Source organism: Cynocephalus volans, chromosome 10 (genome assembly GCF_027409185.1).
Source record: "Cynocephalus volans isolate mCynVol1 chromosome 10, mCynVol1.pri, whole genome shotgun sequence".
NCBI lineage: Eukaryota > Metazoa > Chordata > Mammalia > Dermoptera > Cynocephalidae > Cynocephalus > Cynocephalus volans.
The window spans coordinates 90,789,810-90,806,582 of NC_084469.1; the positions used below are offsets into that span (position 1 = coordinate 90,789,810).

At 43.8% G+C, this 16,773-nt stretch overlaps 1 protein-coding gene across 1 annotated transcript; it reads left to right on the plus strand.

Annotated features, from left to right (window-relative positions):
• On the plus strand, nucleotides 1-7,052 carry UPK1A (uroplakin 1A). Its single transcript, XM_063113002.1, has 7 exons — nucleotides 1-81; nucleotides 1,614-1,814; nucleotides 4,212-4,286; nucleotides 4,417-4,524; nucleotides 5,584-5,763; nucleotides 6,843-6,926; nucleotides 7,008-7,052. Exons 1-7 carry the CDS (start codon nucleotides 1-3, stop codon nucleotides 7,050-7,052), a joined length of 774 nt encoding a protein of 257 aa, XP_062969072.1.
• The last annotated feature ends 9,721 nt before the right edge of the window (nucleotides 7,053-16,773 follow it).

Sequence of the window (16,773 nt, forward strand, 5' to 3'; positions counted from 1 at the left end):
ATGGCTTCTGCAGCAGCAGAGGCGGAGAAGGGGTCTCCAGTTGTGGTGGGGCTGCTGGTCATGGGCAACATCATTATTCTGGTGAGATACCCCAGTGCTGGGGAGCTGAGGGTGTGTACGGTGGGGAGGGGGTAGTCCTGAGTTTGGGGGTGGGGACTGAGGGTCCAGGACTCCCTAGTAGGCCAGTACTGCAGACTCTCAGGTCAGAGCAACCTGGGTTCAAATCCCAGCTCCACCTCTCCCCAGCAATGTGATCCTAAGCAAGCAACTTTACTTCTCTGTGCCTCCTTTTCCTCACCTCTAGATTGTTTCCTCATCGTGTAGATTGTCATTGTGTGGATTAGTCCACGTATGGCCCTCAGCTCAGAAAAAGTGTCCAACAAATGCTAGCTATCACCATCAACATCATTATGGACACAATGCAACTGCTTGGCCCACAGGAGGCCCATAAAAACAATGTTTTTTAATTAATATTTTTTAAAAAATATGTAATGGCTGCACATGACTCTGGAACCAGACAGCTTGGGTTCAAATACCAGCTCCAACACTTTCTAGTTGTGGGACCTGGGGCCAGTGATATAACCTCTGTGGACCTCAGGTTTCTCATCTGTAAGAGGACGGTGAAATAGGAATGCTGTGAGGATAAAATGAGTTCTTGGATTATTGTGCTTAGAAAAGAGTTTGGTACACATTACTATTTGTACCATTTGTTACTATTCGTATTGGCCAGAACCATCATACACTACAGTTTATAACGATAATGACTGTCACACATAAAGCAGTTACCCGACCACTTCCTGGCACACAGTAAGTTCTCTATAAGTGTCAGCTTTTGTTGTTGTCAACGGTGTCCACTGAGAAGTCTTCCTCCCTCCTTGTTCCCCATGCCTCACCCCTATAGGTAACCAGATTTTCAGTTTCTCCAATATTTGTTTAGGCAAATATAAGCAAATAGGAACTTAAATGCCCATTTTTGTCCCATTTCTTTCCGCAAATGTAGCTCTTTCCAAATCCTGCTGTGTGCCTCCCATTTTCTCCTGCTCACATAGTCTGTAGGCTCACACGAGTCCTCAGAGAGCCTCCCTGCCCCTTTTAAAAACTGCACAGTTCTCCATTGTGTGGCATTTTGGTCCCATTAACCAGGGTGCTGCAGGACATAACTTTGTGGGTGTGTGATTCTCCTGCATGAGCTGGTGTATCTGTAGGACTGATTTCTGAAAGTGAAATCACTGAACCAAAGGGTTGATGGATTTGTAATTTTTCTGGCCATGGCCATAAATTCTTCTCCTCGGGGAATAACAATGCTATTAACGGAGGGCAGTTTGACTGAGCATCTCTTCTGTGCCAGTCATGTGCTCCAGATTTTATCCTTGAAGGAACTGGCAGCTGGGACATGGGGGTCGGGGATCTGGCTGGGCCCTCCCTTCCTTCCCAGACTTTGCCCAGCCTCATCCCTGCTCAGGGAGGGCAAGGTCTCTGCCACTCTTACTACATGCCCACTTTACCAAGAGAACAGTGGAGGCTCAGAATGGGGAAGGAACTTACTCATGGAGACTCACGGAGCTGGGGCTGTTGGCCCTGAGCAAATCTTCCTAACCAGCTTCACTGTCCAGCTGTCAGGACTGGCCCTGTTTGCTGAGACAGTATGGGTGACAGCCGACCAGTACCGTGTGTACCCACTGATGGGTGTCTCAGGCAAAGATGATGTCTTCGCTGGCGCCTGGATCGCAATCTTCTGTGGCTTCTCCTTCTTCGTGGTGGCCAGCTTTGGTGTGGGCGCAGTGCTCTGCCACCGCCGGTCCATGATTCTCACGGTGAGGCCCCAGGAAGGAGGTGGACGGGGACGAGTGGGCATGGAGATCATCATCACTGAGTCATAATAGCAGCCATCACAGCTGCTAGTGTGAATTCACCCTGGCACCACACTCGGGGACTCACGGGCATCATTTCATTTAATCTTCCCATAGCCCAATAATCTAGGCTTGGCTATTACCCCAATTTTACAAAGAAAACTGGGGCACAGGGAAGGGAGGGAAGCTCGGCACAGCAGGATGGCTCTTGAGCAGCAGGGCTAGAATTCGAACCCCAGCTAGTTGGTCTCCAGAGGCGGTGCTCATGAGCTTTACCAATAACAACAACAAAAATAATAATAGCACAGCTACCGTTTAAGGAGTTTTTACTACATGCCAGAGGCTGCTTTAAGCGGTTTACATGGATTAGTTTATTTATTCCTCACAGCCCACCATGAGATAGTATCATCATTCATCACGGTGACACTATTTGACAGAGACTGAAACTGAGGCTCAAAGAGGTAGTCACTTATCCAGGGTCACACAGCAAGCGAGTGGCAGAGACAGTTTAAACCCGAGCAGTTCATCTCTTGAGCCTGTGCTCTTAATCTCTGCCAATAGCCCAAGTGCCTCTCATGTGGCTGACACTAGGGTAAGCAGTTTAGAAAATGAGCTCCCTCAGTGCTCCCAGAAGCCCTCTGAAGTTAGTGCTTTTTAACCCACTTACCAGATGAGAAAACTGAGGCTCAAAAGGGCCAACAGCCTCTCCCAGGTGATTGAGAGAGCAGGGATTCTCATCCAGGCCCGACTGACAGAGACAGCACTGTGCTTCCTCTACAGCTGAGGGTCTTTCAGATTCCCAGGAGCAGCTACTTATTCAGTCAACAAATGTTTTTTGAGCAGGAACCACATGCCAAGCCCTACACTAGGCACTAGAACTATAGTAGTAACTAAACATAAAAGCCCTTGCCCTGGGGGAGCGATGCTGTGACAAGGGAGACAATGAGCAGGGAAGGGAGGTCAGGAGCTGGGGAAGGGCAAGGGAAAACCTCACAGCCAGAGGAAGCAAAGACCTAGAGGAGGTGAGGAAGTGAGTCATGTGTACATTTGGAAGAAGAACATTCCAGGTAGAGAGAATAGCAAGAACAAAGACTCTGAGGCCAGAGGGGGCCAGGAACCAAGTGAGGAGGAGGTGGAGGAGTGAGAAGAAATGCGGTGGGGGTGGGAAGAACGGGGAAGGGAAGGTGGACCAATCAGGTGAGTCTTGAGGGACTTTGGTTTTATCCTGAGTTAGATGGAGCCATGGAAGTCTCCTTTCTTACTTCCTCCCTCCCTTTTTCTCTTTCTTTCTTTTTTTCTTACCCTGTATATAATTCTCGGGCTTAAGACTTTAACTAAAGCCCTAAAAGTTTACCCAACTAGTGAAAAATACAATTGTGTCTGTGTCTGTCTCTCCTGTTAGTTTGTTATAAGGCACAGAATTTTTTTAAATGTTCTATGGGAAATGTGAAATGTAGACTAAAGTAGAATGAATGGCATTTGAGCCCTGCATACCTATCAGCTGGTTTTAACGATATCAACCCTGGGCTGGACACCACTGTCTTATCTGCTCACTCCACCCTCTGCCTGCCCACATGTTTTTCTTCCTGGCGTATTTTGAAGCACATTCTAGACAGCAAGTCATTTACCTGTAAAATACTTGAGTACACATATCTCTGAGTGATAAGGACATTCTTTTAAAAGCAGTCAGGCATGTTATGCGGTATCATCCCATCTCTCCGTAGTGGAGTCAGCACACCCACACCCAACCTCTTGTTGCTTTAAGGGTGAGAGTGAGGGGTGAGGACAGGAAAAGAATTTTCATTAGACCACCATCTACTGAGCTTTTTTTATTTTATTTTTTTCTCCTCCATGCTGTTTGCACATCCCACAAAATTCACCCTAGTTCTTTCATACCTTCCAGTACCCAATCTGTGCTCACATGTCCCTGGTTGTCTTGAGAGTATCTTTATTTTTTTTTTCTTTTTATAGTAGACATTTATTTTACTGATTCCAAGACAATAGTTCACTTTGGAAAATACTTTATATATTTTTGGTTGATTTTATTTTCCTTTAACATTTTATTATAAAATATTTCAAACATACAGAAAAGTTGGAAGCCTACAGTGAATACCTGAATACCTGTATAGATGCTAACATTCACACTGTCCTATATTTTGTTGTTGTTGTTAGCAGCTGGCTGGTAAGGGGATCCAAACCCTTGACCTTGGTGTTATCAGCACCACACTCTAACCAATTAAGCTAACCAGACAGCCCATATATGTTTTTTAAAAATTGTTTTTCTATCCATGGACCCATCCCTCAAGGGGTGAAACTTTGCCCTGACTGGGCTGTCTCTCCCCTCCCTTTGTCTCTCCCCAGTATTTGGTGCTGATGCTCATCATCTACATCTTTGAATGCGCCTCCTGTATCACGTCCTACACCCACAGAGACTATGTGAGCTGGGCAGAGGCCAGGGGAGGGGCGTGCCCTGGGGGGGAGTGGTGACAGTTCTCGGTGGGAGGTGGCGGTCAACCTCTCTCCCTGCCCAGCCCTGCTGGACGCTGTTCTTCCTGGCCCTCTGCAGATGGTGTCCAACCCGTCCCTGATCACCAAGCAGATGCTGACCTTCTATGGTGCAGACACAGACCAGGGCCAGGAACTGACCCGCCTCTGGGATCGCATCATGATTGAGGTGGGCAAGGGTGGGTGGAGGTACTGGAAGGGCCTGGAGCTCTGTCCACAGAGGTAGATGGAGCTCCCATTATGCCCACTTGTAGATGAGTAAGAGTGAGTGCTTTAAAGACATCCACTCATGTGATCCCTGTGAGGGCAGGGCGCTGGTCTTCACCGTTTTCTGGATGAGTAAACAGGCCCAGAAAGGGAAAGTCACTCGCCCATGATCATACAGTTGGTAAGTGGTAGAGCTGGGATTCAAACCTGGCAGCCTACATCTAGAGCCACTGCTCTTAACCATTACATATACTGCCTCAGCAGTAATAACAATGATAATAACAACAATAATAATAATAGCAACCATTTATTGGGCACTAACTTCAGCACTGTTCAAAGCATTTTTAAAGCTTATGTAATCCTCACAATCATATCATGAAGGAGATCAGTTTTTAGCTATGAAGAAACCGAGGCAAGAGGTTGAATGGTTACATGAGGTCATACAGCCGGTAGGTCACAGAACCAGAAGGATTCAAACCCAGGCAACTAGGTTCCAGAAGCCACACTTTTAATTAAATCCAACATGATATTGCAACAGAAGAGGAAGAAACTGAGGACCCACCTTGACCCTAGTCATACAACTGGCCAGGATTTGAACCCATGTTTAAAGGACGCCCACGCCTGTTTTCATCATTTGCAGGCCACAAATTAAACACTCACCAGGGCCTGGAAAAGTCAGAAATCTGCCTCGTTGTGTCATTTTGTCAGCATAGGTCTCAACAAAAGAATTTTAAAATAAATCATGCATGGGTTTGGTCCAAATCCTGCATAAGCCTCCTGGTCCTGGGATAAGTATTATCTGATCCTTGCACACACACACACACACACACACACACACACACACACACACACACACACACACACACACACACACACACTTTCCCCCACTTTGAGGCCCAGAATATGGAGAAGTTGGACCCAGCTGTGTCTAAGGTGAACCCTGCCTCTCCTGCTTGTGTGACCTCAGGCAAGTGGCTTTCCTCTCTGTCTGCACCTGCCTGACTCCCACCTTTCTCTCCAGCAAGAATGCTGTGGCACATCTGGTCCCATGGACTGGGTGAACTTCACATCAGCCTTCCGGGCGGCCACTCCGGAAGTGATGTTCCCCTGGCCCCCACTGTGCTGTCGCAGGACGGGAAACTTCATCCCCATCAATGAAGAGGGCTGTCGCCTGGGCCACATGGACTACCTATTCACCAAGGTGTGTCCCCTCCCCTCTGCTACACCTGTCTGTCGATCTATCTATCTTTCTCTGGTCTCTGCTCCCACTTGCTCCCTTTCTGGTTCTTCTATCTCTTTCTCCCTCCCATTGTCTGTCCGTTCATCTCCCTCCCCCTCCTTCTCTTCTCTCTGGCTTTCTCTTTCCCTCCCCTCTCTCTGGCTCTCCCAACTCTCTCTGCAAGTCAGAAAGATGCACACAGGTTCTGTCTGATCCAGACCTGGCACCAGCAACTTTTCTCAGGTTGTCTGGGAATAAGAGCAATGACAATAATAACAATAGCACAACACCAATAACAACCAACACTTGTTGACCCTTTACTTCATACCAGGCACTTTTCTAAGTGCTTTAAGTTTTTATCTTGTTTAAGCATTACTATGACTTTATGAGGTAAAGATGATAATTACCCCCGTTTTACAGATAATGAACTGAGAGGTCACTCACTAGTGGGGGATGAGCTGGGATTTGATTTCAGGCAGTCAGGCCCCAGTGAGGTGCTTTAACTACTGTTAAGACAAGTACAGAGGCAGGGAAAGAAGCCAGAGGAGGTTAGACTAAGAGAACCCATCCCTATGGTCCCTCCAGCTGCTTTTGGCTGCCTGGGGGCCCTTCGGCAGCTTGTCTTAGATTGGTCATCACGGAGAGGGGAGCCCATGTGCAAACCATAGCCATGGTCAGAGTAGGGCAGCCATTTCTCAAGCCCCAACTCTGTGCAGAGTGCTTATGTGTACCCTCTCATGGAATCCCTGCAACTGCTCTCAGAGGGCAGTGCTATCAAGATTGCCACTTCACAGAGGGAAACTGAGGCTCAGAGGGTCAGAATCATACCTAGACCATACATCACGGCAGCACCTACTTGCGTAGGGCCTGGGTTCAATATCACCTCCCTGGCTCCCCCAAACCACCCTGGGAGGTAGACACTGCCATGATCCCCATTGCACAGATGAGAAAATCAAGGCTGGAGGAAGAAAGTGACTTCCCCAAGGGCACACAGTGACTCTCGCCTTCGGCTGCCAGCCTCCCTGGGCATTTTCTCAAACCCCCATTGTCCCCCTGCCCAGGGCTGCTTCGAACACATCGGCCATGCCATCGACAGCTACACATGGGGCATCTCATGGTTTGGCTTTGCCATCCTGATGTGGACGGTGAGAGGAAGGGAGTTATGGGCCAGGTGGGATGTGGGTGTGCGGCTGGAGTGCCCCTCATTATGCTGACTCCCCATCCAGCTCCCAGTGATGCTGATAGCCATGTATTTCTACACCACACTCTGAGCAACAAGAAGGGAAAACCATGTACACACCTTGCCCTCCTGGCCTCCTGCTTCTGCTTCCTCCAAGTGGAGCCTGGAGGTCACCTCACCTCTCCCATTCCCACCTCCCTCACCCTTCCCTCCATCCATTCCCAAGATCTTATTCCAGGTCCCTGAGTCCTACAGGGCCTGGAGTGTGCCCTGAAACCCTCAGACTTGCATGCATGGACCCTTAGCCCTTGATCTCAGTTCACCTGGCTGATGCCTGGTCCATCTTTCAGGTGTCAACTTAAGAGTCCTGTCCTCAGTTCCTTGATCCCATCTCCCCATTCAAGATGCCTCTTTTGTAGCTTCCTGAGCTTCTCCTTCATGGCATATGTCTCCATTAATGCTGAATAGTTAGTGATTGTCTGTTTAAGTTCTGGTAGACTGGGAGTGCCATGAGAGGAGAGACAAGTTCTGTCACGGTCACTTTACTGTCCCTATCATCACCCAGAACAGGGCTGAGCATGGACCAGATATTCAATAAATACTGGTTGAGTGAATGAATTAATTAATGAATAAATTTGTTTTCTTCTGAGGCAAGGGTGAATGAACAAGAACTCTTCAATGGAAGTGGCAGAAACGCAAATAGCACTGACTGAAACATAAAACGAAATTTATTGGCTCATGTAACTGAGTCAAAAGAGCTGGCTTCAGGCATGTTTGGATCCAGGGGTTCAATATAGGTCTCCATGAAACCTGCTTCATCTCAGACAGGATTTCTCTGGCAACATCAGTCTTACATCTTTATAGCTAAGCAACACAGCAGTGAGAAAGAGCCTCTCTCCTAACGGCTTTAGCCAGGATCAGAAATTGAACCTCCCTGTCTTGGTTTAGGTTCTCGGCCCATCTTTTGGTTGGGGAAGGGAGGGCACCTGGACTGACAATTCTGTTAAGAATACATCCAATGGCAGTGTTGGGGAGGGTGGTTGTTTATCAAAAGAAAATCTGGGTACGGAGTTGTTGAGACCACACAGGTGACAGACATCCTCTTCCCAGAGGCCATAGCTTCCAACAAGTTCTCTAAGGGGTCCATGACAACAAACACTTTTTAAAAATCTCATTATCCCTCTTTTGTCCTCCCTGAAGCAGCCCCCATCCTCTGGCCACTATGCAGCAACTAGGCTTTGCCAGGAGGGCCTGGCTTCCTTCCCCATCAAATGAAGTTTCTCTGGGTCATTTACTCCATTGGTCTGCAGATGGCCTGCAAACGCTGATTCAGATTTCATTTTTTAAAAAATAAACTTTAAAAATCCATAAGGGTTAATGAAGTCATTATTTATTAGGGTGAAAAATTGGAAACAACATCCCCATCAGCAGAGGATGGGTTGTATAACTAGTGTTATGTTTTTGGACTGGAATTCTCTGTGGCTGTTATAAGGAAGATAGCTCTAGGTGAGCTGATATTTTTTAAAAAGATTTCATAATGGTATAAATAATTGGAAAGCACATGTAAGGATGTTCATTACCGTATCCTTAATGACCATCAGTAGGGACCGGTTAAAGTAGCTATCATGTCCATACTCTAGTATATCACGCACTAGTAAAAAATAATGAACAAGAGCTCTGTGTTTTAACATGGAAAGAGCTCCAAAAAACACTAAATAGGAAAAATTGCAAACTACTTAGAGTACATTTATCCCCGTAGCTATATATGCAGGTTTGGTAAAACAGAGTTTTAGCCTTTTTTTTTTTTTTTAAAGAAATGAGTTAATGTTTTAAAAATAATGTTTAAGAAAATAGGGAAAGAACTTTTAGAAAAGCATTCATAACCTTTCCATTTAAAACATGATAAAAATTTAGAAGTGAAAATGTCCTATGTTTCGCTCCCCAGTAACCACCCCCCCTCCCCCAACGCACACACACAGTCTGTTAAATAACTGCTATTAACACATGGTACATGTCCTTTTTGGCCTTTCAAAAGTTTATATAGACACATCTATATATATTTATATAAGCACACATACATTTAATGGAATCGTGCTTTAAATATTGCTTGACCCATACCAGCCAGCCATCTAAATAAATAAATAAATACCGCTTTACAACTTGATTTCTTCACCAAATTGTATATTGTGGTTATCTGTCCAGGTCAGTATATGGGAATCTACTTTTTTTTCTTTTTTCTTTTTTAACAGTTGCAATATATTCCATAGTAGAGTTGTGTCACAGGTCATCATGATTGTTATTCAGTAAAGAAAAGGCAAGGAGCAGAACATTGTGCTAAAATGATTTCATTTGTATAAAAGTTATATATACATATTTCCCATGAAAGACTCCTTTGAGGCAGGAAATGGGATGGAGAGCTGAGAGGAGGAGGAATTTTCATACCATACAAGTCTTTATGATGTTTGAAACAATTTTTATAAAAATCATCTATTACTTTTCAAAAACAAAAACCAATAAAAGGATTTCTAAAATACTGAACAATATACAGCTTTACTTTTCAAACCAGAATTTTAAAAACACCACTCAGATGTAATACACACCATATTTTAACACACAAGAGACCCTCCAAGTGAACCAGCCTAACTGGCTTTTCTGTAGGCCCTGGAATGCAGCTTTTCCCCAATTCCTGGGCACATATTTGACCAGCCTGTAAATATGTCAAGGAAAAGGGGAATTTCTTCCCAATCAGTTTTTAAAGTCAGGCGTCCTCACAAGCAAGTTCACAATGACTGAGTTTGTGACTGGAATTCTCTGAGAGGCAAAGAGGCAGCTCAGGGTTCTCACCAGCCCCACCACACTCTCTGCACCCCAACACACCCCTCTATAAAATGAGAGTTGTCCCTACCTCACAGCATAAGGCACTATTCTAAGAGCTCAGGAAACGGTAGGCCTTTTTATTATGAATGAGGGATTTTGTCGATCCTGTGTAATCAGAACTAAATACAGAAATAAACTGCCTCTGTTTATTTCTGATCTGCAACTGTCTCTGGTGAATCCCAATTTCAAATGTTTGGGGCTCCACTCATCCTTGACATACAGAAGTCGATTCACCAAAGTGACACATATTTGCACTTATAAAAGTAGTCACAGTTGAAAATTCTTGATTTCACTGAGAGATGTCCACCTATGGGCTCAGCATATGTTAGAGTTAATACAATGTTTCTGGCTGAAGGTCTTTAAAGAATGTTTGTGCAGTTAATGGAGATTTTTTTTTTCTCTTAAAAGTCACACTACAAAAGAATTTTTTTTTTTTTTTTTTTTTGCAGCTAGTCAGTACAGGAATCTGAACCCTTGACCTTGGTGTTATCAGTACCATGCTCTAACCAAGTGAGCAAACTGGCTAGCCCTAAGAATATTTAATGGCATGGAAAAATACTTGTGAAATTGTGAAGTAAAAAAAAACCAGATTACAATATAGCTTGCTAAGTATGATTCCTTTTCTAATAAAAATATAAATATGTGCATGTTTGCATTAAAATTTTTAAAAAACAAAGTCTTCTAAAGGTTAACATTGGTTATGAAGGAAGAGGAGATACTTGCAGGGGATTTTTATTTCATTCCTTGGGTATTTTGGTATTTTCCAAATATTCTATGGTCATTATTTCTTTTGTCCTCCAACAAAAATTAAGAAATAAATGTTTATAAAAATGCCACTGCTAGACAAGAGATGTACATTGAGAAAAGAATTATTCTGCTAAACATTTTCAAACTTTACCTGAGCAGTTAAGATAGGTCAGGCCTTGCCAGATGTGGGAGGCTTGGGGTCGAGCTGATTTCTGGGTGGTCAAGTAGGGAGGCCTCCATCTCTGTCCTGGGTCTGCCACTCTCTGGCTCTGTCTGGCCACATACCTACAAGAGTGTGACTCAGCCTGACTGGCAGCATTGTGGCTTGACCAAGGCAGGTTTCAGCCAGCAGGACAGGTTTGTCTGCTCTGGCCCCTTCATTCAGAGGCCAGCTCCTGTGGGTGAGAGGGGAGCAAAGAGGTAAGGGCCAGGTCAGGGCCAGGACCACCTGAGCAAGAGGCAGCCATTTGATGGCTGTTTCTACTACACCCGTACATGACCACATTCCTCCTGGGCCTCTAACCCTCCATGGCTCCCCAGGGCCCTCAGCACAAAGCCCAACTCCTCACCTGGCACTGAGGGATCTGTGTGGCTTGGCCCCTTGCCACCTCTCCAGGCTTATCTCTCTTTCTCTCCTGTCCCGCTAAACCAAGCTCTCTCCCACCATCTGAGAACACAGAATGGAAAGAAGAAACTATAATGTTACATAGCAATCAAGTCAGGCACACACCTCTGACTATATCCAATTTTGCTGACACTCTTTCCATGAGGGCAAATTGGTGTTTTCACTAAAATGTAAAACCCACATCCCTTTGACCCAACTGATTCCACCTCTGGGAATGTATCCTGCATACACACTCAGGAGTGTGTGCAAAAACCTATGTACAAAGGTAATGGAAAAACAATAACTGAGAAACAGCCTAAATCACATCAGAAGGAAACTAGTTCAATAATTCATTTTTTCACAACATAGAATACTATGCAGCTAAGTTTAAAGGGAACCACATTTATATTTGTTGATATGAAGCCATCTCCAAGATAGGAGTATATTGTTCAACGAGAAAAATGCAAAGCCCAAAACTGAATGAATGTTAAATGCAGTGGGGTCCTAGATTGGATCCTGAAGAGAGAGAGAGAGAGAGAGAGAGAGAGAGAGAGAGAGAGAGAGAGAGAGAGAGAGAGAGAGAGAGAAGACCTTAGTGGAAAAACCACTGCAATCCAAATAAAGTCTGGAGATTAGTTGATAGTGTTGTACTGATGTTAATTTCTTAGTTTTGGTAAACATACTATGGTTATGCAATATGTTAACATTAGGGGTAACTAGATGAGGGGTATACAAGAAATCTCTTTGCAACTTTTCTGTAAATCTAAAATTCTTCCAAAATACAAAGTTTATTTTTAAAAACTGAACATATTTTTCTGTTTTGGTAAAACTCTAGAGAGGAGGGGCAAAAAAAGGGAAAAGTTTGTGTATGCACAAGATACATCCTTTCTTACAAATTGCTTTATTTTTATGATTAATTGTCCTTAACTCAGGAATGATTATCCAGTTTGACAACTGATGAATATTTTAAAAATAATTTACACCCACACTTGCATCATGCTTTTTTCAGAGTACCTAATTTCATTATTTGATTTTTTTTCTTTTCTTTTTCTCTCTTTTTTTGGCAGCTGGCCAGAACAGGGATTGAACCCTGGACTTTGGGGTTATCAGCATGATGCTCTAACCAACTGAGCTAACCAGCCAGTCCCACATTATTTAAAACTATTTATCTGATGGCATTATTTCAGAATGTCTTCATCTTGGATTGTAAAAAGAAATTATACAGGGCTGAGGAACGGAGTGAAAGTAAGGAAATGGCAACACACTAGAAGCCAATTCACCAAATGTTCTGGTTACCAAATGGGCAACTCTTGAATTTATCAAAACTGCTTTTGACAGTGTTAACCAAAATGGTTTAGCAGTTTGTAGAGAAATGAATTTTTGACTGTGGTCCCCTGAAAACGACTGAGCTGAAAGAGTCTTGAGTCAGACAAAGCAGATAGCAGGAAATGAGCTTTCCAGAAGGATGGAAAGCTGGAGGCAGTAATATTCTCCAGGAAAATCTGGCCACTGACTTTGCTGCCTCCCCAGTGTGGCCTTGCTGATTCTGAGTTATGGATGAGAACTGGGAGAGTCTAGGGTGGGTTAACTTCCCTTAAATGGAAAAGCTTACATTGTTACATAAAGTCTTCCGGAATAGTGATGTAAGTCCTGGGTGTTAAGGGCTATGTTATTATAAGAACTGAACTTTCCAGATCCAGTGAGAGCCCATTTTATGCAGACAATATCACTGATATCTTGTTTCCCAGGGACTGGAGGCCCAGGAAGCTGAGAAAGGTGCCCCTGTCCTAGGTGGTAAAGTTATATTTTCAGTAAAATTGTGACTATCATTAATTCATTCATAATTCATTCATTCAAATATTTATTGCTTGCTTATCATGTGCATTAGGCACTGTTCTAGGTTCTGGAGACCTAACAGGAAACAGATCAGACCTCAGTCTCTCCCTTTATAAAACTTACCTTCTGAAGGGGGAGATAAATAAATCAGTAAGAGAAACAGACAAGTCAGAGGATAATAACTGCTAAGCAGAAAAATAAAAGAATAAAAAAACCAAGCAAAAATCTAGCTAGAAAAGGAGGCAGAGAGTTTCAGCACCACATTCACCTCCTGACTTGATGTGTGGGCTTCCAGCACTGGAATGGTGCCCCCCTCTGCATTGTCTCCCATTGTCCTGGTTCTATGCTGTGTTGTCCCATCACCTGTGGGGGTCAGGGAAAACTCTGACCATTCCTGGGGCACATACCTGCCCTTGGAGCACGGATGGAGTAAGGTCCACCCAAAGGGCCTGGGAGTAGTGAGGGGTTGGTTACCCAGAGCAGTTTCAAGCCCTGAACCTAGAGAAGGGTGAACAGATGCTGGGGACAGAAAGGACCACTATCCCCTCTCCCCGTCAACCTTCTTCCTGATGGCTTCATGATAACTGACACAGTAAACACTGAGAATTTGATGTTAGCCATCATTATCACTGTTGTTTTTATTAATAGCAGGGCCCCCTATCATTCCCATGCCCCAGTTAATTTATTACCTCTGTTCCAACATTTGTCAGCTGACACAAGGTTAGGGCTTGTCAATAGAGGGCGCTGGAGGGACACTGTAGGAGTTAGGGGCTTCTCTTCCAGATTCCAGTGCTTTGTTCTTTCTGTTCCTACTAGGCTGTGACCAGCAGGTAGGTGTTATTCCTCTCCATGTTGTAGCAGGCTACCTCCAGTGCCTTCTCGAGCCTAGCTAGGGATGTGCCACTTAACGCAAGTAAGAAATCTATTGAAAACCTGAAGTAGCATCATTATTTCTCACTGTATTGACTACCTTCTCAGGTCCTCTGCAAATTGAAACAGAAAGATGCCAAACAGAGAAAGTAAAAGGACAAGAAAATGGTCTTTTTGAAGAGCCACTCCCAGTGCTGCTGGAAAAAAATGATCAAAAGATCCCTGGCATTAAAGTTCATCTCACAAAAATTCATTCAGAAAATTGAGGAAACAATTCTGGAAAATGAAGGAATTTTTCAGCTTTCAAGATCTGTGCCCAGAGTCAAAGCTAGTAATATTTGTTACCTAAAAATGACTCTAGTCCAGGGTTTATCAGTTAGCTTTTGTTAACAACCTCAAAACCCAGTGGCTTGAAATAATGATTTTTCAGTCCTTGCTTCTGTGGAATCATTTGGGCCGAGTTCAGCTGAGCAGTTCTTCTATTGGTCTCATGTGGCTCACTTATGGAGCTGCAGTAAGGGCTGGCCAGTTAGCTCAGTTGATTAGAGCTCAGCCTTATAACACACCAAGGTCACAGGTCTGGATCATGGAACCGGCCAGCTGCAAAAACAAAAAACCAAAAATAATGAAGTTGCAGTCAGCTAGTGGGGTGACTAGGAGCTGGTCTAGGGTGGCCTCAATCACATGGATGGCAGCTGGGGCTGGCTGGTAGTTGGTATATGTGACTGGGGTGACAGATCTGACTGGGCCATGTGTCTACAGCAGGCCAGTCCAGGCTTATTCACATGGTTGTACTCACAGGGTTCCCAAGAACAAGAGAGGACAGGTCCCAAGATGTACAAGCAATTTTCAAGTCTCTGCTTTTGTCACATTTGCTATTGGCACATTGGTTAAAGCAAGTCACATTGCAAAGCTCAGAGTTAGCGTGGGAAGTGATTACCCAAGGGCATACAGAAAGGGAGGAGAATTATGGAAGCCATTTCAAGAAACAATCTACCATATGGGGGGTGGAGGATGATGAAAAGGTGCCAGCAGTCCCCGGCAGAAGAAGCCGAATGCCTCCACTTGAGCATATTCCACTGTTATGATCTCAAATAGAGGAGTTCCCAGGAAGAAGCCAGATGGTAAATAGTGCCAACAACAGTCTGGAATTTGGGCCATTCCTCTAGTAACCAAAGAGCTGTCCTGTAAATAGGTGCCTTTTCAAAATCTCAGATATCACAGAAGATCAAGAAGACAATGCTTCAACTAAATTCATGTTTCAAAACCCAAGTAGGAGATCTATTAAAGACACGAAGATTCCCTCAGATCTTTTAGGTGATTTCTCAGATGCCCTGGGCACTGAAATGGAAAGAAATAAAAGTGAAAAGGTAAAAGGTTAAGAAAATGGTCTTTCTGGAGTGCCACTTCAGTCCTGTAGGAAACATAATAAAAAGAAGTTCCATAGTGTGCAAGCTCCTCCTGCTGTACAAGAAGAACATCTAAAATCAAATTGCCAAAGATGTCTCATCTCACCACTCCTGCTCAACATCATACTGGAAGTCCAAGCTAATGTAATAAGACAAGAAAAGGAAATAAAAGTTACACAGATTGGGAAGGAAGAAATAAAATGATGACATGATTGTCTATGTAGAAAATCCTAAAGAACTGACAAACTCCTGTTACTAATAAGTAATAATAGCAAGGTTGCAGGATTCAAGGTTGATAAACAAAAGATCAAATTACAAGTCCAAGAGTTGCATCTACTGGTCACATTTCTACCTGATGCCAGCCCAGTTACCACCAAGAGTTGCAGAGGATAGGTGTAGAAATAACAGATGCAGTAACTGACACCTTTTGGAAATTTACAATCATGAGACACAAATGCTGCTCCCTATTAGACCTTCCTGACCTTCCTCAAGAAAGTGATTACCTATCAAGTCCAAAACAGAATGAGTTTATAATACATTTCCATGTCATGGCACCAAACGTTTTCTTCAGCAAAGGGAAATTTTCTGATTAAGAAGGAATGGAGTTAACAGCCACTGTGACCTGTGTTGTACACCTTATATCAAGATATGTTGTACACCTTAAATGTCAAGATATTTTGTGGACAAGCAGCCTTATCTGGATCTCAGATACTTACATATAGTATGCTTACCATATCAATCCTCAAGCAGAGTGAGTGAAACCCCAATAAAATTTAATCTTCTGAAAGCACTCCTTTAAAATGCTGAAAATGCCAATAGTTGTTGCTAAAAATTTTTTTTATGCATTTTCAATGTATTTCACAAAATGTGACATTTAAAAAGCATACATTATCATTAGATAAAATCAGCTATGTGTGAATCTTTTCCTCCTAATAGTTAAGTTTGTTCGTATGTTTTCCCCCTCTCAAGAGATTTTTGTTCCAATAGCTTTCATTGTTAAGTAGAATGTGTTCAAGGAGAAAAATGTTTTTTTAAAAAGTTAAGGAAGTATCGATGAAATAAGAAAGGCAGAACGTTGATACCTGCTGCATCTGGGTGATGGGTATTGGAGGAGGGAGTTCATAAAACTATTCTCTGGAAAATATAAACTGCTTCTTCCTTGGCTTTGCATGGCTCTTAGGATAACGTCAGCACTCCTAACGATAGCCTACCAGGCCAAACCCTGCTAACTACCCGCAGACTCACTCTCCCCTGCTTCCTCCTGCTCCCCTTTGCTGTCTTTGCTCCAGTGACACTGGACTCTTGAGCCATGCTTCCTCCTTCCCTAGAGCTCTGGAACCTACTCTCCTGCTGCCTGAATGATTCTTCCCTCTCCCTAGTCTGCTTAGCGAGTACTCATCCTTCAGATCTTAGCACAAGAATCACTTCCTCCAGGAAGTCTTTCTTGAAAACCCTGGCCAAGTCACAGT